The 20907-nt window shown below is 45.7% G+C and overlaps 1 protein-coding gene across 1 annotated transcript in view; it reads right to left on the reverse strand.

Annotated features, from left to right (window-relative positions):
* Positions 1 to 441: 441 nt before the first annotated feature.
* The window catches only part of LOC8030129 (mediator of RNA polymerase II transcription subunit 16), a 45083-nt gene continuing 24617 nt past the window's right edge, over positions 442 to 20907 (reverse strand). The window contains exons 15-22 of the mRNA XM_029993326.4: positions 20566 to 20677; positions 16763 to 16902; positions 15564 to 15754; positions 10627 to 10741; positions 7832 to 7918; positions 6090 to 6155; positions 5508 to 5697; positions 442 to 808 (exon numbers count right to left, since the gene is read on the reverse strand). Of these exons, the coding sequence (XP_029849186.1) occupies positions 694 to 808; positions 5508 to 5697; positions 6090 to 6155; positions 7832 to 7918; positions 10627 to 10741; positions 15564 to 15754; positions 16763 to 16902; positions 20566 to 20677 (1016 nt within the window). The 3' untranslated portion in view covers positions 442 to 693. The remainder of the gene's footprint in view (positions 809 to 5507; positions 5698 to 6089; positions 6156 to 7831; positions 7919 to 10626; positions 10742 to 15563; positions 15755 to 16762; positions 16903 to 20565; positions 20678 to 20907) is intronic.

Raw genomic sequence — 20907 nt, forward strand, 5'->3', positions numbered from 1 at the left:
CTTTGCACAAAAATTTTCAAACTGCAAAGGAACAGCCAAATGGCCATCAACACATGTTTTTATTCTTACACATTTAACAAGGAAACCCATAACCTAGCCTCTTTTATGACAATTTACCTGGTTTGAATAATGATAACTTTTGTTAAATTCAGAGCTATTGCATAAATTATACAGAAAATAAAAGCTCGGACATATACCTATCAACAGAACAAGCCCTACAATTTTCAAGGCAGAGTTAACATCTTCACACGAAAATGCAACCTGCACAGATATTTCTGCAGGGAATTGTTTCCTCTACCTTATTATTTTCTATGTTTATTATGCAGAACGAGATTATTTGTTGTTGCTTTGCAGGAAAGTAGATGCATGGGCTTTGTTCATACACGACACATCCATTACTCAAGATAAATATGGTAATTTGTTGCAATATCAGTTCAAAAATGAAACAAGAAAATATGTTTTAATACAGCCTTTTTGATAAGATGCGTACTATCAGGTGTGTACATACTAGACAGATTTTATTTTTTACACATCTATATATTACATTAATATAAATGAGACCTATAGATAAAATAGCAGATGAACGATTTTAATTTTCATTGCAGTGTTCTATTTACAGGTGACCCAAATTGCCAACTGCCTTGAAGAAATATCACCAATGGCCCTGCACTGGGTAGAAAAGGCGCTGCGAAATCACATGACCAGCCTCCACTGGCCTCCGCAGGGGCAAAACCGCACCCAGCGCTGCTCCCAGGCCCTGATAGTGCCTGCCTTGACTCCCGGTCGCACCATGGAGATGGAGAAGCACCTGCACCAGACGGAGGAAAATGCCCACATACTCCCTTGGGGGAGTGACAGCGCTCCTCTCCTCTGACTTCCCGAGACCAGATTACGCGTGCCTTGATCTAAGGTGGGACAGTGAAATTACACTTTCCCAAAATGTAGGAGTGAGTGAGTGAGAATATGTTTATTTCAGAAAGGGGACACCGGATACCTTGACGAAAGTCATCTTATCCAGTGGGGGATGTAGAGGGTAGGGGTTGGGAAAAAGGAAAAAAGGGAAGTGGTTATATATACTTCCTCTCTGGAGGACCTCTGTTGGGGGTAACCCAGTCTTCATAGTTTTGTGGTGTGAGTTCGGCGGCAAGTTTTGAGATCGCTTCCTGTCGTTTTCATGCTGTAGCTTGACAGTCCCAGATAAGGTGTCTGCAGGTAGCCGGTACATGGCATTCTGTGCAGTTAGGGTCAGGGCCCGGGTCGTCTTCTGATGTTGGTTTGTAAAAACGCTTTCGTAGAACTGGAGTAATGGCCGTGTTGGTAGCGAGGCGCCGGAGGCACACCCGCTCCCACCGTGAGTATTTTGATGGGAGCGGGTGTTCCTCCGTTGGCAGTAGAGCAGTCAACCTCGCTTTCCGCTCTTGTCTTGCGAGTGTCTTTATTTCATCGGGATCGGGGTCCTCGGTGGGTATTGTGGCGAAGGAGTCCAGGAGGCCTTGTGCGGAGCAGGTTGCTTGTAGCGTGCTCCGCGCGGCCTCATGGGCTTCTTCGTTTCCCAAGATATCTTGGTGTCCCGGAATCCATGAAATTTTGAGGGTGATTCCTTTAGTTCGGAGATAGCGCGCTGCGGCTTTGATGTCATTCACAGTCTTGTTACGGCTGCTGGCTTTCCTGCATTCTCTAACAGCCTCTTGGGAGTCAGTGTAGATGAAGAGTTCTGTGGGGTGCTCATCCTCTTGGGCATTTTCTAGTGTCCAAAAGATTGCTTGGAGTTCAGCGGTTTTGGCACTGGGGGTATAAGGGAGGATTTTAGCGCTTGTTTCGCCGGTGCGGAAGGAGTACCAAGCAATGGCTGTCCTACCGTCCTCGTTTCGCGACGCGTCTGTGTAAATGACTTTATTGGTCTTACATTGAAGGAGATGTTCTATCTTTTTTATGTGTCTTTTAGCAACATTTTTTCTTTTATTACAGTGCTCTTTGCTCTGGTTTTGGGGTATAGGCTTAATCTCTGTTATGCATTCGTCTTCCCATGGAGGAGGAGAAGTGGCTATAGCTGGAATTTCAAAGTCCGTTACTCCGAGGTGCTTAAGGATGATTCTTTCCGGTTCGGTTCTTTTGAGGCGGTCTCTCTGACTGTTTTGTGCTTCTTTTGCTAGTTCTTTGATTGTGTTTATTTGAGCCGCTTTGTGTAGGTCGGGAATGCGGGTTATCTTGGGCAAACCCGTGATAACTCTCATAGCTGCCTTGTTAAGGGTTTCAACTTGATCTTGCCGGGTCTTGGTAAGACGAAGGTAGTTATAACCGTAAATGGCTTTGGAGACGAGCAGTGATCGTACCAATAGTTTTAAAGGTTTTTCTTCTGCCCCCCAAGCTTTGGTTGTTGTTCTCTTGACAAGGTTAAGGCCGCGTCTCCATTGTATCTTAATCTGGTTCAGCCAGCTCCGTGCTCCCCCATCCTCGTCGATTGTGAGACCGAGGACCTTTACACTTGGTTGTCTTTGAATTTTGGTGCCATCAACGTACAAATTAATGGTGTCTCCGATGTTTTTCTTTCTAGCCCTTTTTGAGGCGACGACTGTGTAGGTAGTCTTTTCGGCTGAGATTATCATATTTGTTTCATGCATAAAGTTCATTGTAACATCCAGGGCTTCTTGAAGTCACCTTTCTTGAATGTTGGGTGTGCCTTTGTTGATCCATAAGGTGACGTCGTCAGCGTATATAGTGTAACGTACGTCTCGAATTGCCTCCAGGTGGAATGCTAGGTCAGCCATGGCCATGTTAAATAGTACAGGGGAGATGACTGCTCCTTGGGGAACTCCTACCGTGTTTCTTGTGAGGGGGCTCATGGTGCCTCCAATGTGAACTTGAAATTTGCGTCGATGAAGGAAGGATTTGATGAAGTTTAGTATTCGTCCACGTAGGCCTCGATTTTTTGCTCCTCGAATGACTGTTTCATGTGGGATGGAGTCGAAAGCTTTTTTGATGTCGATCGCCACTATTGTACGAGGCTGTACTGTAGGTTGAAATTTGGTTATGTCATTGTGAATCATGGCTAGACTGTCTTGTGTGGACAGGTGTGGACGGAATCCAGTTTGCATGGGGTGTAGCCTGTTGTGTGACTCTAGGATCCAGGTTATTCTGGCCAGGAGCATACGTTCCATTACTTTACATAAGTTGGAGGTTAGCGAGATGGGTCGGAGGTTCTGGATGTCATTGTTGGGTTTGCCCGATTTCGGAATGGGAATTACGGTGGATATCTTCCAGTCATCGGGAAGTTGACCGGATTCCCATATCTCGTTGTATTTGTCTAGGAGCTCACGCATTTCTTCATCCGGAAGGTTTCGGAGTGCTGTGATGGTAATGTGGTCCGGGCCTGGAGCTGTGTTGCTTTTTGCTTTCGCTAGAGCGTCCAAGAGCTCACCCATGGTGAAGGGGGAGTCTTCTGGCATTAATGCGTTTATGGGTTCCGGCGCATAGCAAGTATCCGGTGGTTCCTTGGCTGGTTGAGGGAAGAAACTCTCTCCCGCTGCTTTTGCTAGCTCTTCTTCTGTTATGTTTAGCCGTAATGCGAGGTTGGAACCGGTGTTTTTGCTTTTGGTTTTGCAGTTCATTCCTCGATGTGTGTTCCATACCTTCTTTAGTCCAGTCTTTTCACCGAAGGAGCTGCAGTGTGCCCACCATCTGTTTCGTCTAAGTTCGAGAGTGTATCTTTTGGCCCTTGCCGTGGCTAAGTTAAGTTTGGTCCGAAGTGCTCGATTTTGTTTATTTTTTCGGTATCTCTGGAGCGCTTGGAGGCGACTAGCCCAGAGATTGAGGAGATGAAGGTCGGGTATAGGAGAATCTTCTTTAATCTGGTATACTGTCTTTGCGACCTTAAGGGCCCGCTGGATACGGGTGGCAAGGTGTCCTTCCTTGCTTGCGGCTAAGGCGGTGCGGAAGACATCCCATTTCATGAATTTCGCCTGATGTTTGGCTGGAGTGGTTGTTTTAAGTCGAATGACTATGGGCAGATGGTTGCTGCCCATCGGATCTGGCAACGTATGCCAGGAGGCTTTGAAGTTCTTCGTGGCCCAGGTGAGGTCCGGGGTTGTGTCGTTGTGCCTCGTGCTTGTTGCGATCCTTGTAGGGGTGTCGGGCTCGTTAAGAAGGACCAGCCTCAGTTGCTTGCATTTGCTGGTTATATTCCGTCCTCGTTTGTTAGCTTTTTTGTACTCCCACTGTGGGTGTTGGGCGTTCATATCCCCAGCGATGAGTGTGGGTGTGGTGCCTTGCACTGTGGCATCGAACCAGTCTGCGTCGTCTCCTTCTTTCTGTCCCGGTCTAATGTAGACGTTGTAGATATCGAATTGTTGATTGCCTATGCGTAACTTAACTCCCACAACTTCTCTGGCTCCGTTACATATTTGCGAGGTATCTATTTGTGATTGTGTTGTACTGTTCAAGACGAGGGTGCTTGGCCATAGGTTGTACCAGTGGATTGTTGGCTTTGGTAGTTGCGGGATCGTCGGACGATGGTGGGATGAATATATGTAGTGTACCCTCGAATATTGAGGTTTTCGACGTTTGCTTCCTGTAGGAGGATGACGTGTGGTTTGTTTTCCCTCATTTTCTCTAATCTTTCTTTAAGTTCCGCTGCCTTGTTATTAAATCCCCTGCAGTTCCATTGTAGAACCCAAGGAAATATCGCCTTACGTTTTGGTTTGTTTTCTTTGTTGTGTTTGGGCAAGTTAATCATTTAGTCGTTTGAGGATATCTCGTAGGGTTTTCGAGATGTCCTCGAGGGATTTTTCGACTCTGTCCATGCGTTGTTCCATTGCCGTTAGACGTTGCTCGCAGCTGGTGTGATTATGTTGTTGTTGCCAGTTTGAGTTTCCGCAATTTGTGGCTGGAGAAATTTGCAGGTTTGCACGGTTGATGAGGTGACATCTGAAACTTTTCCGAATACCATGGGTGGAACGTACGGATTGACATGGCGAGGCACTGCCCATGCTCCTTGTGGGGAAGGGTTAGTCCATGATTGTGAAGAGTTTGATCCAGGGGGTGCCCAAAATGTAGGAAGCAGTTCATAGCTTCAGGGGCCACCATTAAAAGACCAGTAAAGAGGTGAATGGAAGAAATTAATAATTACATCAATCGCTTATAACTTTTTTTCTCTAAACTGCAGTTAACTATCGTCATCTGAGTGTGTAACGTGTGTGCTAAGCTAATGGCGGCGTTCTTGAGGCTGATTAAATGACAAACCATACAACATAAATATTAGAACAAAAGTTCAATGAATTCTCCAAACAGGCAGAAGTTTTCTTAGACTGATAAGGGGTTGATCAGCTAAGCCTCAATTAATCAATCACTGGCCACCAGCAAGATGTTGTTCTTGTAAGTAGATATTGTCTAGTACAGACTAGTAAGTATTTCGTTTCTCTAAAGATCAGCAGCTAATTAAAGGCTATGAAAGTCCTTAAAAATCGCAAAGATCTGCGAACAGGAGAATGGACGATTGGCGCCCTGCCCACCTGGTGCAATGTCTGGCGGCCGAAGGGTTGCTGCCGAGGCCAATGTGCCGCACGATGTCCACCTTGCTGGGCATGGCCACCGACCCTTCCACGGCGTGCAGCTTCGACGGTATGTGCAAGAAGTCCGGCTGAATGCCAAACTCGAATGGGAGCGGCAGTGAGTTCAGGAACAGGGCTGGGCTGGCCACGCCTGTGCACCCAGACAGAAACATCCCTCCTGAACATACGTGTATCACTGAGCAAAATTCTGTGCTTCAGTAATCAGCAGCTATGGTAGTGTTCGCCGTATGATACTTGACGAGGTAAGGACGGCAGGGAGGAACTCTAGTTGTTCCGCCTCTGGCACAAACTTCCTACCTTCAACAAAGCTTCAACGCTTCAAGTGGTAAAATCCACTTGGAGCGCATTCACAGCCGAAGCACGGCGGAAGGCATGAGGCACGTGCTCGAGGCAGGGCATTCTAAAAATGCACCCTGCCGTTCTCACTCTATCAATGAGTACAGGAGAGACAAAATATGACACTATGAGGAGAATTTAGAGGACAGCAACCGAAACCATGTGCATTTTGATGAAAGTACTTGCCTTCTGCATGGTTCCCAAGGTCTATGGATGGAATCAGTATCTGGCTTGGCAGGAGACAGCATTCATCTGAGAAACAAGTTCAACAATAACAGAAAAGGCATAGTGGTAGCACCGCCATCTGCCGGAAAGCGCAAAAAACGAGCTACCTATAGACCATTCCATTTAGCGCTCTTTGGGCGGCACCATTTTGTTCGACAGCAGCGCCCTCTCCATACATCCGGGAAATTCAGCGGGTTCGGCGGGGTAAAACGAGAGAGAGGGCACGCGCCCGACTCCGCTAGCAGACGACAAACCGGGAGGTTGCCATTCTCCATCTTTGGGCTGTATCAACGGGCTGTACGGAATATCGAACTCTCGCTCGTGGCTGCCATTGTGAAGTGGTTTGCGTTCTTAGAATAGTTATGGCTACTCCAAAATCAGCCTAGAGCTCTCTGTTGTTCTACTTCAGTAAATGATCAACTGACATATCGTTTTTCCGTTACTTAAATAGCAGTTGAGTCAGCCGGCAGAACTACCCTCAACTACTGCGTGTATTGCGACAGGAGAGCATGTTTTTATTTATTATTTCAGACATCCACTCATGGTTGCTAAAGGCCTACACCAGTACGAACTTTGTATAGTAAAAAAGGTACAGCCACCGGATTCACTTTTCGCCGGAGAGAGCGGCCAGTCTCACACAGATTTCCCTATTGTTTTTTTTTTATTTGCATGCAAATAACAGCGCAATTGGACTCTGTTAGTCTTTTTTATCTAGCATAGTAATACACGATAACTGGCATACCAAAATCTGTGCATCTGCGCTTGAAATTCCCAAAATGACGCGATTTTAAACAGAGTTTGTACGCCAGCCGGATGCTAGGTACCGCCCACTTGGCGGAGCAGACGACATGCGGGCGAGAGGGGGAGGGGATTTTTTTCTCTTTTTACCCTCTCTGCTATGACCCTAATGGAACGGTCTACAACTGAGACACAAACCAGTCCCATGGTCAGGCTTTCTGGTCCGTCATGGAGGGCACGAGTATCAGTTGTGATTAGTGACCAAGGGGTTAACTCACATTGTGCAGTAGCAATACAAGCCACACATTGGTACAATGTTCATTTAGATTGAAACAGGTAGGCTCTAAAAGTTGTGCAGCGCGAGCTTTTGCCCCTTGTGCTACAAGCTGCAGCTATATCCAGGTAAAAAAGAAAGTATCTAGAGCAGGGGTAGCCAGGCTGACCCGACCTAAGAGGCACAAACAAAAGCCACGAAACTTCTAAGAGCCGTGGGGGGGGGGGGGGGGGGGGGGGGGGCGAACTTTTGTTTAGAGCAATAAACAAAACTCAACTCTTTTTAATCTATCCAAGTCAAGAGCAGTCCAACTGTACGTAAGGCAGCAGTAGCACAAGACTACCAAACCACAACCTGTCTTTCGATTTAAAACGCGTTCCATTTCTCTTTTTCGGGAAGTGCTCATGTGTTTGGGAGGGAGGTGGGGGGAGAGCCGTGAGCCGCATTTTAACACGTGAAGAGCTGCATGCGGCTCGCGAGCCGCAGCTTGGCTACCCCTGATCTAGAGCATACCTTAGGTATGTTTTAGCACAATTAACTATAACTGTGTTTTGGGTATACTTTTGCAGTAACTGTTACGACTTTGCAAGTGATCAAAGGAGTCCATTTTTGCTGCCAGACAGCCAAATCAACACCCAACTATGAGAATATCCAGTGACTTTGGCTAAGCCTACATGAAGGCCTTGCTTACCGAGGAGTGTCTCATCAGGCTCAGAACCATGATTCAGCAGTGTCTTTGTAAGGAGCTTGAAAAGCAGAGACAAGATGTCCAAGTTGTCTGGAATTAAAGCCATTCAATGAGCGCCAAGAGGACAAGTGAGACGGCACCTATAGCAGCAAACTTCAACTTCAATAGTTTTTTTTTTTATTTATCAAACACATTTTAAGTAAAGGTGTGGCGAATATTCTAAATTTTTAATATGAATCGAATATTTTCCTTATTCGAAACATATTCGATTTGAAAATTGTATATTCAAAAGTTCCCGAATATTCGGCCAAAGCTGAATATTCGGGAAAAAACGATGAAAATTCGCACAAACTGTGAATATTTGAGCAAGTAACCAATAATCTGCCTGCTACGCATTCCCCTATGAATATGTTTATTCACTGAGAAAGTCGTATGATGCGTGTGTTATCGGTCTGCTCCGTTTCTATCTGTCCGATGGCAGCAAGACAGGATCAGTTTCGGTTTCTTTTTCACCAAGCCCTTTGTTGTGTGGCACTTTTATGGCAATATGTGATGTATTTGTGCGTTCTATAAATTGATACAAGAAAATAAACCTCGAGAGTGAAATATAGATATAAAATAAATCTCGAGAGTGTTATCTAATATAAATGTTTGAAAAGTAAAAAAAAAAAAGAAAAAGCTAGGTGCGAGCAGAACATTGCATCGCCATTGACAACAGCTCCTGCCACTCCCGCGCAGTCAAAACTAAACGCTATTTCACCTTGAAGGAAAGGCTACAAGCGTGAGCTCCTTGTTCTAGGGCACATCTCGGCGGCACAAGCTCTCGTGCATTAAGGGGCAGCTGCCAACGCTTTGGGCTCGCGCTTCTAGCCTTCGCTGCGGTACAACATAAGGTGAAACGGAGTATAGGGATGTCGCGAACCAGCCCAGGTTCAAGTTCGACCAAGTTCAACTTCTTCAAACTTTCAACGTGATGTTCGACAAAGGTTTGATTGAAATTCAACTTTTGTGCGCATGTGCAAACATTAAAGAAAAACAACTAGTTGATTTTACCTAGCGGAGCAAAAGTGCAATACATTTGTTGGGTTTTTTGGCATCATTGGTTCACATTAATAACTAATGAAAGCGTTAAAAGCACATATTTTCGCTTTTATATGGTGTAAGCATTGGTAAACATATTATGAAATATAAAATACTTTCTAAATTATTTGTTTCCAAAGATTCAAAATATTTGTGTAGCAGCCGGGCAACACTGTCCATAAGTCGAGCTTCTTCTAACTTTAGTGAAATTTCGCAGGTTTCCCGAGTGAAAGGGTCTTCTACTGGCGGAAATATTGTCACGGCGCGTAGGGAGCGCTTACTTTCTGAACACGTTGAGCAGTTAATTTTCCTACAGGATAATTTGTAATGAGTGCATTACTAGAAGTATCTTTATCCTGCTGCAGCCTAGTAAAATGCAGTTGCATTGATTTATTTTAAAAAGGCAATGAAACTTGCTGTTACCTCTTGTTGTGCACTTTTTCATTACTAGAAACATATTCGAAATTCGATTCAATATTTGAAGGCTGTTTTTTTGTCTTATTCATATTCGATTCGTATACAAAAATTTTAATATTCGCACACCCCTAATTTTAAGCCTTTGTCAGATGCAGGAAACCCGAGGTGTTCCACTTGTCCTTCTGAGCAACACAGCACAAGCACAATCTTCGGTTAAAATTGTATGTCTGCGTCGGTGTCCACAATTGAATGAGACCAACATCCTATGTCATAGGTGTTGGTCTCGTTTTTCACTGGAAGGCAGCTATGCCTTGAAATTTCACAAGGTAAAATTCACCATTAAAATCCACCTTTGTTGAAAATTTGAGGTCGCTGCAATCAGGTGCCGATTTTTCTGGCCGATTTCAGAGTAAATCCCCATAATGCTAACATCCTATTTAAAAAAAACATCCTATTTAAAAAAAAGTGGATTTTGAGATCATCTTTTTATGGTGCAAACTTCATCTATGCAACCTAGGCATCCTAGAAAACTAGAAATTACTATCACGTGGGGCCTTTTTCTTCACCCAAAGTGCCGCCAAACATAGCATCACCACATTTTTCTGATACAAATCTTAAGGGTGTATCAGAATATTTGATAGAGCTTTTTATAAAGAAAAAAAGTGTCCCATGATTGTAGTTTTAAGTTCTTTTTGGATGCCTAGGGCATGTAAATTGAGTTTGCTCCATAAAAAAACGATTTCAGAAACTGCTTTAGCGCCCCTTAAACACGCTGCATCAAGAAACAAATGAAAACCCCAAACTAGCATCTTGCTTGGATCATAATTTTTGAGTGGAAGTAAGGCGCAATTGGAACATGCTGCAAATTACTGGGCATGAATCCACACCTATGCAAGGTCCCATTTTTTGGCTTTCTAAAAGATATCCTAAATTAATTTTAGCACAGAAAATATACAGAAACACCTCTCCTCTAACAACCACAGAGCTGAGAATTCAATGCAATTATCTTCAGAATCGTATTTCATGAATGGGTGCTTGTTCAGTACTTTATGGTAGGCTTGCATGTGCAACAGCTTTTGGAAGTCGTCTCAGCCCCTGCTCTATCCGAAAAATGTCAAAAGTCCATCAAACACATGTCTCGTAAACACCCAAAAAAGTTTAAAAAATCAATCAAATTATAAATGCTAATAGTATTTGCATTTTCAACAATTTTTTTTTAAATCTACCCAAAGCTTTTGTTTGCACATGTTCCAGACCCCAACCCATGCGTGGAGGCATGCAGCGTGCTGAAGGGAGCTCACCTGTCATCTTGGTGTAGGCCGGTAAGCAGCTCTCGCTGATGAATCCCCACATGCGGAAAATGACCAGCAGCTCGCGCAGCATGTTCAAGGACTTGGGGTCAGCTATGAGGCCCCCCTGCAAAAGGGAGTAAAGCTATAGACCAATTCATGTTTACAAACAAATCGGAGTGCCGCTAGTGGATGTTACCATTGCTGTGTATGCACGATGGAGTGTGAGCAAGAAGTTCGCCGTCGCCCATAATACAAACCATTGGAATGCAATGTTGTCATCGTCAGTACGAGTCCCCGTGCTCTTTTTCGCGGTGGAATTCTTAATTCTACATCTTTCAAGAAATGTCCGACTACTTTAGTGACCTCAGCAAACTTGAAGACGCACTGAACGTAGTCCGCAGGGGGTTTGTACAACTTGGCGGTTTTTTCGCGTTCATTATAGAACAAAACAAGTAAATCTGATACCCACAAGTAGGGTGCCTTCATGTGCGCTTTGCTTAGGGTGGAGACATCTGGCCATTTTGTCCCACACTTTTATTTTTCTTTTTTGTTCAGAAGTGCGTGAAAGAGCGTGACCCTGCACGCGTTTGTAGCGCTGACTGTGCTATGGCGACATTTTGTTTTCGTCGATTTCTTTGTATTTTACCAGTGAGCGCGTGCTGTCGGCAGTGGGTACCACAAAGGGTGGCATCACCCTGAACAGAAGGACATTGAGGCACCCTAGCCACAAGTATCCGTGAATTCAGTCAAGTGTTTCCCGCACAAGCAATCGTGGCCAGACGGCATCTGGTTCTCCTTTTTCACGGCCCCTATCCAAGATCTCGGACGAACCGAGCAGGCAGCTAACAGATAAAAACTGACCTTCAAACCTTTCCTGACTCTTTTGGTACAGCCCCAGTCGCGGCATTTTAATGCGAAAGCATTAACTGTCCCATGGAGCGAGCCGAAGTCATCTGCCACGTCAAACAACACATTAATTCCCGAAGCCGCGGCCTGAGGCATCCCAGCTTTGAAACTATGCAGAAAGCCACGCAAAACGGCAATGATATGAAGCTGCCGCACATCAGTTTCAATTAGTACCACCCTATGGTGCTGTGTGCCCGCGCCGGAGCAGAAACGGCCGAGCCGCCCACTGATCCTCTCGGCGCCTCAGCCGTTTCTGCTCCAACGCGGGCACGCAGTGCCAAGAGGATCAGAAGTGGCCTCGGTGCCGAGAGGATCAGAAGCGGCCGTGGTGCGAAGAACGACATTCATGCTTCTGCATTCACAACTCATAAGAAGTGCTTAGGTGTACCTCCAGACTTTTTGATGAGAAGGGAGGTTTTCGTCTGGTTTCCTCCAAAGCAACACAAGGATGCACATCCCGCATGGTGACTTCCACCCACTGCCCCAGACCGGAAGTGTGCCCAACGTGCTATCACCGTGCCATGACGTTGCAGAGCTGAGTTTGTGTATACATGCTCCAAGACAAGGCAGCTTGAAAACCTTGTACTCGTACGAAAAAAAAAGCAAGAAATATAATATAAAAAAAATTGCATCAGCCTCTTTGCAGTTTGTAGTACTTGATATAGACTTTTTCAGCGGCAGTCTCAAACGAAGTGATTAACAGCGCGCGTCCATGGTTTTGAGAGTGTATGTCAGTGTTGCCTGACTGCGCTGGGCTGTGGCAGCTTGCGTTGGTACTATTCCGGACGTCGTTAGTAAATATAATTAGGAAAGGTTATGGTGATGGTGATGAAATGGTTGTAATACGGCATGCACACATCGAAGACGACATCAAAGACGACATCTAGGACGATGCCAAGGACGGCGTCTAGGGCGAACTAAGAACGACGTCTAGGAGAACTTCTAGGACGACGTTTAGGACGACATCAAGAACGACCTCTAGGACGACCACAAGGACGACCTCTGCAATGACCTCAAGGACATCAGGTCATGTCAGCCTCAGCTACCAACATTTATGAGCTCACGCAACCGGTGCTTACGCGACCGGCGCTTACGTGACCTTGATTACGCGACCATGCACTTCAGCCATGGGCATTATGTAGCCTTGATTACGCGACCTTGAAGACATGATCATGAGGACATGAACTTGAGAACGAGGACACGACTTTGAGCATGGTAGGGCCTATAAAGCTACCACTTGAAAAAATCCCGAGGACACCTAAGCAGTTTGTATGAGCTGTGAATGCGAAAGCCTTGATGTCCGCTCCCTTAGTTTGTCTGCAATGTACTGACGTGGACAGCCACGTTTCGGTATAACCGAGGTTGCGGCCGCCGCCGATTTAGATGCTTCAGGCGCTGCCATATTCCTTGGCGCTAAGAAGAGCAGACGAGTGCAGCGGTGCGCCTCGCAGACGGAGTGAAAAGTTCTGTTCACTCTTTCCCCGCCCCCTCACCAACTACGCCTGACGCGGCGGCCATGCCCGTGCCACCCTCTCCCTTTTATTGGCGCACGGGCTGCAGCGCCAGAGGAGAGAGCTCCTCTGTGAGGTGGCGTTTCCTTGGAACTATTATGCGTCGCGCAGTCATTTTGACTGCCGTTTATTCAGGAGCCATTTTCCGCGGTCACAGCCAACGCCGGCTGCACTCCATGGGACAGTTCATGCTTTCGCATTAATAAATTTGGTTTATATGCTTTGGTCTGGCCTCACGCACCGGCCATGCTTTGAACATCAATCACTTGATGCGACAGATGTCAAGGACATCAGGTCACGTCAGCTTCAACTACCGGCGCTTAAGAGCTTACGCAACCAGCGCTTACACGAATGGAGCTTTACCAACTGGAGCTAATGCTTCACTACATCTACGGGCATTATGTGACCTCGATAACGTTACCTTGAGCGTTATTGGCCTCTCCCTCTTCTTCTCTCTCTCACTCGAGCAAACAGAGCTTGTCCAACCGGCGCTCCCTCCCCCCTTCCTGCCTTTTTCTTTTTCCCTCTCCCTCCCTCTCCTCCTTCTCTCTCTTTCTCGCACGCACGAGCAGAGCTTGCACTATCAGTGCTTACTAAGTCACCAGTGCTTGTCATGGGCGTTATGTGACCCTCATAACGCGACCTTGAGCTTCCGCCAAGGGTGTCACGTGACCTGAAAAACACGACCTTGAGGGCAAGGTCATGACCTTGAGCATGGTTAGGCCTATACAAAGCTACCGCTTTAGCAAATGCATTTACATAATGTGCTCCCAAATTGTAATCTAAGCAAATAATAACCTCTTAAATCCACACACACACAATTATCAGACACTTTCTAGAGGCTGTCATATAAAATGAGCAATTGGTTTGCTTGGTTATAAGCATATTAAAAGACATTCCATGGCCTCAGCCAAAGTCACTTTCAAGTGGCAGTCTGTTGGACAGCAATGGCACTGAAATGCCACTCCCTTGACCGAAACGAGTGCTATGTATGGACTGCACCGTCCCTCGTGAGCACTTGTTCTATCCAATAAACTGGCAGACACTGCTCTCTTGCTGGAAAAACTTTGGTCATTATCCTTCAAATGATGTCAACAAACTGTCCTAACTTTGGCATCTGTGAAAGAACACAAAAGTTGATTGTAAAAGCTCCAAACCAACTAAAATGATTAAATAAATTGTAGAATTGTGCTAGCATGTTCTTCTAATAAAAGAAACAACAAAAAAAAGTAAAATTTGGTTACAGACCACGAGTTTGAAAGTGAAGTGTTTTACCTTAGCGATAAGATCTGCACCTACATAGCCCGAGTTAAGGTGACCTCAAAAAGCAAGTCCACTAAATTGCCTACATTGAGTAGGCCAAAAAGTTTGATTCAATGCCCAAAAATAAAAAATGATAAGTAAATATTGCCCTAATTGTAATAAGACACCCACTGCAACTGCCACCTTCGACTTACCAGGCGAGTGAGCCACTATTAAAGAGCAAATTCCGTACCCATTTTAGGGGCGAAGCTCCTTAGGGGCTAGCCATGTCCGCATGTTCGTCCGATGTCCGGCGTCGGGTGCTCGTGCTCACGAGCACGTGCTCCCGTGCTCGTGTAGGGCAAAAATTAAACAACCGCATCTCCACGTGGTGAATGATGTTGACTGGGGCGAAGCTCTGGTGGTGCTTGTCTGCGTAGACGGTGAGCCACAGCATGCCAAACCTTTCGTTAGTTTTCATCCATGTCAGAAAGAGAATGTGTGGTATGGAACGTGGTTATATACGCATTTTAGCATTTGACCGCAGCGTGACATGGATGTAAACGAACGAAAGGCTCGGCATGCTGCGGCTCAGCGTTTACGCAGACAAGCACCACCAGAGCTTCGCCCCAATCAACATCATTCACCACGTGGAGATGCGGTTGTTTAATTTTTTCCTTCCTTCTCCCCCAGACAACCCTTTAAAAGCATCAAACACGGGGCCGATTAGCGCTATTTCTTTGCCAATGCTTTTCTGCTTCTCCATTTCTCGTCCGGTGCTCAATCTCTTCCTCACACACACCGTAGAGAAAGAGGTTACAAAATCACGGTTGCCTGCTCTGGCACGTCAGGTTTCGGCCCCAGAATTTAAGAAATAGTACTTATTTTGCGAGACGAATCCGGCAGAGTACAAAAAGCAAGTAAAACACAAACCATGCACGTGACATCAGCCAGGCTGCCCGGCGAAGCGAGTACAGCGCTAGAGCAAGGGCACCTGGGGGACAAGACCTGCACCTTACCAGCTTTAACGTCGTCACTAGTGAGATCATGTGCTGCCGCCTATCTTGTGTCCGCGTCGCTGCGAGCGTGCCTTGCAGTGTCCCACAACGAATGTAGTACCAGCACAAAGCGGTGGCGAGAGGCACGCGTCTGCCATCTTGCCGCATATTCTCGCCAAGCTTCAGCATGTCTGCCATTTGGGCGGGTCACGGAGCCACTAGTAACAGCATAATACGAGGGCCTTTTCCGGGCAGTCCCGGCCAAGGACGGGGAAGGAGAGGATCTCACCCCCGGGAAGCGCATGTGGTTGTAGACCTGCTGGGGCAGGGAGGCCATGAGGTGGAGGGTGAGGTCGGCCACCCACTGGGTGAGCTGCTGCAGGGACTGCAGGATCAGGGGCTCCACAGAGAACTCCTTCGTCTCCAAGTGCAGCAGCACTTTGTCCAGGTTGGCTATCACCTCCCGGCCGCTCATCACCGCTGCACCGAGGAAAGAGGGCAACGCGCCCGTTGAGACTGAAGTCGCGAGTTGACGTTATGGCGCGAAAAATCTTGGAAAATGCCAAGTAAGAACCAAGAGCTCGCAAAACATTTGTGGCCACCAGTTGCCACACTTTTCGGTTTTACTAATGTTTTGTGTGGACTTCTTACGAGTCTGCGATATGACAATTTCTGTCTACTAATACTGCATGCTCTCCAGTCTGCCAACCTGTTTCTGAGCTCGTACAAAGAAAAACAAACTGGTGCCCAACAGATGCTTTAAACAACTCATCCAGAATGCTTGCCAGGCGTGTTTCCGTGGCACTCAAAAATTCCAACCTGTTTCCCTCTACCATTGCACACAAAGCTGACTGAAACCACCGTCAAGACTAGGCACAGTCGTGAATAAGGCCGGCGAGGCCACGTATGTGTTCGGCCTCGCACTACGAGCACGTGTCATGCCAGTTGGGAGAAAAAACACTTCCACTGAGCGTTGACCGGTAGTGAGATTGGCAACTATCAACGTCCGACTATTTGACCTTGTAATCATCGGCAGCGCCTTGCTTGGGTGTGCCGCTGATAGCCGATGCTGATGTTGATAGTTGCTAATCTCGCAACCAACCAACGCTCGATGGAAGTGAGTCCTCTCGCTGCTGGAGTGATGCACGCACATAGTTCAAGGTCACACGCTCTTGCGGTTTTGTTGGTTTTGCCCACAACTGTACCATGGCTCAAGTCGAGGGTCTCGACTACAACTATCTATAACAAAATCATGTTCACTGGCTGCGTTACCACACCCTGTTATTGGGTGAGAATTCTTATGCCAAGAAAAGACTTAGGAAAGAAGAAAAATAGAGATACATTCCAAGTGCAAAATATGGAAGCTTCAAGGAGGTCACCAAGAAGCCTATGAAATAGACATGATTAAAACAGTGCAAACTTGACAAGGACAAAGAAGGCACACGTACAACAGGACTGGCGCTATGAAATAGCATTGGTTTTTTTTACCTGTCAATGTCTCGGCAGGTCCTTTCTCGTGACTGGACAAATCTCTCGGCCTGAGAAGCCCCTTCATAACGGCAGACACTGCGTTCAGCATGATCTGGGCATGGCAATCACCTGCCCTCGCCTGCCCATTGGCTAAGCACCTGCAAGCACCGTGGGTAATGTAGATTCAGTTGTCTTGAGCCTTGCAAACGTTTTCGGCTACAACGAGCTATGCTTTTACGTAGCGTAATATTCTGGGAGATGCTTCACCCCTATTTTTGGCTTGACTTGCTATTATTTCTTAAGCACCCACTCTCAGTAATCATAGTGCTTAGGTCAGTGATGGCCTCGCTGTAAATGAGGCTAGTTAACTATGGCGGGGTATAAGCAATCATTGCTGATTGGGTAGTACAGTCATCTCCGATTCATTGCCCTTCGCTGCAATAACCAGCTTGACAGACACACATGACCTAAAAATAGCTTATTTTTCTTTTTACTTTTCTCGATTTCACATTAAAAGCTAGCCCCACTACTCTTTATTTTCTTTTTATTTGTAGAGCCCTGCGTGTACAACAGTTTGATCATCTGCATCCGATCCACATCCGCAGACTTCGTATCCGCATCCGAACCGCATCCGCAAATTTGGAAATGCATCTGACCCTCCACCCATGCATTCATTTTACATCATAAAATCAAGCATGAATAAAAATTGTAAAAAAGCATCTGGATGATATTTTGTAAGCCATCTACTTTCCTTTGTACAAATAACCCTTCGTGTCAGAATACAATGAAAGTAAGTTTTGCGTATTTATAAAATAAGCAATCATTTTTCCAGAGGCACTTCGCATCACTGGAAAGATGATCGCAGCTATGAGAACGTCCTGGGAGTCTGTGACACTGACACTCTGTCCAGAAGATACGCTCAAAAAGAAGAAAATTTTAATAGTATTTATTTTTCTTTTGGCTGTATAACACCCACTTCAAGCAGACGCATAATTTATAAACATAAAAGTTAACAAAGGACAGACTCTTAAATCTTTCAGCCTTTCCACTCTGGTGAAGAAGGAAGAGCAGTAGAGCTGCAGCTTCTGTTCTCGGCAGTGGCTTTCCAGGCGAGCGATCTGCTCATCTTTTGCAAGGGAATCTGAAGCGCTCAATGCAGTAGAACTTTAGGCGATAGCGGCCTTGCGGCGGTTGCGGAACCATTCGCGCTGCTGCGCACATCGCCGCTTATTTCGTTCCCGCTCTTCTTCCTCCGAAGAAATGTTGCCGCCATCTATGAGTGATGGCAGCAACCAGTTGTCTGGTTGCCGAAGCTGGAAAGGTTGCCGCGATCTATGAGCGACAGCGACAAGCAGACAACTGGCAAACACAACACTCTGGACAGCTACTGCCATATATGAGCAACGGCGGCTACCAGAGTGTTGTGTCGACCACGGGTGTCGATATTTGTTTGGTACCGGACACAATCCTGGAGAAACTAGCCCTTAACAGCTTTGCTGTAAAAATTGTGTCATTTTATTCAGGCCAAACAACAAAAAAGTGGGAGAGGAAATGTGCTCACTCCCTGCAGCAAACTACTCGTGCCTATGTGCTGAGGCGCATGTACACCACTGTAAAAATATCAAAATATTCAATAATGACCGCATCTCCCATCGGTTTTAGTTTTATACATTAACCCTCAACTGCATGCTTGGAACTATATACTAGTATTTAAAAACAACTTTGTCCGTGCCAACTGCTGAGAAAAAGAAAATTCACACACACGCAACGCTTCGCTTGTCGAGGCGTTGCGCGTGTGTGTAGAAGAAACAGAAAATCGTCAACATAGACAGAATCAGACTGGTTCGCCCGTCTTAAATTAATAACCACTAATGAGCAATCTCTCTCCATTGGTGCCCTTGATCTTGGGACGGAATGCACCAACTGCGCTGCAAGAATGAGGTGTGTAAACTTGTGCTGACACGTTCCACCACTTTAGTGGATTGAATTCAATCTCCTCGATCTAGTTGTAGGCGAAAAAGCCACTTGGAGGCATCTACTTTCTTGTGGTTTGTACGTTTTGGGTTTTCTTTGCACCCCAAAGAATGTTTTCCGCTCTTTCCCTGCAAAACAAGTACAAGCTTCCCATAACGACTGATGCTTCTGTACTCTTTACTTTTTATAGGGACAACATTTTTGGCGAGATAGAATGTTCTAAAGCGATCTTTGGTGAGAATCAAAACTTTCTTGACGAAAAGAACAATTTTCTCCCCAATTGGCACCTTCTATCTAAGAGAGTAGTTTTCTCCCGCAATACATTCGATGATGCACTTGATAGTATCACTCACTTATTCACTCAACACTGCGCGGTCGCACACGTCTTATCGGCCGCCTCAGCAAAAATGTGGATCCGAACCCACGGATATCCGCATCCGCAGCCCCTGGCATTCGCATCCAATCCGTAATTTGCCCAAATCTGGTTTATTTTTATCCACATCCGCCAGTTTACTGCAAATATCCGTAGATATGCAGGGCTCTACCTGTTTGCTCTCGATTTTAGGTGGGCTATCTTTTGGGATATTACGGCAGTCAGCCCGGCAGTTTCGGAGTGAAAAGTGGTTAGCAAGCTAAGCTAATATTGCAGCAGCAATATAAGTCAGAAAGGAGCTTACAGAAAACAGTAACAATCTAGGTCTAATGTAGATAAAGTATTCCTATACTTCGTTTCAGCATAACTTGAAAAGAGGCAAAAGCTTGAACACCAGCGAGCCAGTAACAGTGCCAAAGCGAGGCATAAGACACTGTACCACTGGTGCGGACTCCAACATTGGAGCACTGCACCTGTGGAGGGCGGTCACATGTTTCTCTTTGCCATATAATTCGCTTACGCGAGCCATAGCTTCCGCAGTCTGCCAAGTTATGCTGAAATTAAGTATACAATGTAGTAAGGTGGTGAACTGGGCAAGTTGGTTGACGTTATACATGATGGGGAAAACAGCTCAGAAAACATGGACTACGAAGAGGAACAAACACGACAGGACAAGGCTGTGCTCGCAACTGAAGGATTTTAATAAAGGAAACAAAGAGAGAAAAAACATACACAGTATTTTAAAAGATTGCACAAAAACAAAGGACCACTCTCGCCAACCGTGAAGCGTGTTAATAAACTACCCGTTCACTACGTGACTCATTTTTGCCGCAGGAAGGAAATCTCTTTGGCTGACAGCACCAATGACGGTTCACTAATTTTTTTTATTGAACCATCGTTGGCAGTGTCAGGCCATTTTCTTCCTGCGGCGAAAAATGAGTCACGTAGTGAACGGGTAGTTTATTGACACGCTTCACGGTTGGCGAGAGTGGCCCTTTGTTTTTGTGCAATCTTTTAAAATAGTATTATGTTTTTTCTGTCTTTGTTTCCTTTATTAAAATTCTTCAGTTGCGAGTACAGCATTGTCGTGTCGTGTTTGTTCCTCTTTGTAGTCCATGTTTTCTGAGCTGTTTTCCCCATCATGTATACAATGTACATAGTGCTTTGAAGTAAAAATTCAGCACCCGAAGTGAAAGTTTGTGCTACAGAACACAAAGATTGTTCTTAAGTTCTATTTCTGCCCCTGCCAGCTTCAATCTGGATGAGCATAAGGCTGGCATGCAATTGTGTAGTCACCACGGTGCGATGCACTCCAATAGTCGTACAGCAGACACAAGATGTCATTTTAGGACAAACTAACTTTGTACTTTCTGAACCTTGTACAACAAACTTTTTTCGAAAAACGTTAATGCAAATGATTAAAACAATTCTGTTATTAAACAAAGAGTAAAGAGTTCAGGAACAAGTAACAAACCTGTAGAGGGATCCTTTGACTGTCAGGAACCTGCTGAGCAGATACTGCTGAATGCCAGGTGGTTGCTTGTTGAAAACTTCCGTCATCTTAGCGCAGACAGTCTCTATTACATCTGAAAAGAACAGGTTTGTGCCGGTACCGGTATTCACGGAATATTCAGCCTCAAATGACGACCTGTCCCTAATTTTACCCTTGTCTTTACCCCCACGGTGTTCAGCACCAAATGACAACTTGAACAAATGGGCAGTTTGGTGCTATCCTAATGGAGAAATATGTGTAAAATAAATTTAAGCAGTATTAAAAAAGTACTGCCTGTACGACACCAGACCAACACTATGCGCC

The sequence above is a fragment of the Ixodes scapularis genome, unplaced genomic scaffold, assembly GCF_016920785.2.
Source record: "Ixodes scapularis isolate PalLabHiFi unplaced genomic scaffold, ASM1692078v2 PGA_scaffold0__279_contigs__length_252992795, whole genome shotgun sequence".
NCBI classification, from domain to species: Eukaryota; Metazoa; Arthropoda; class Arachnida; order Ixodida; family Ixodidae; genus Ixodes; species Ixodes scapularis.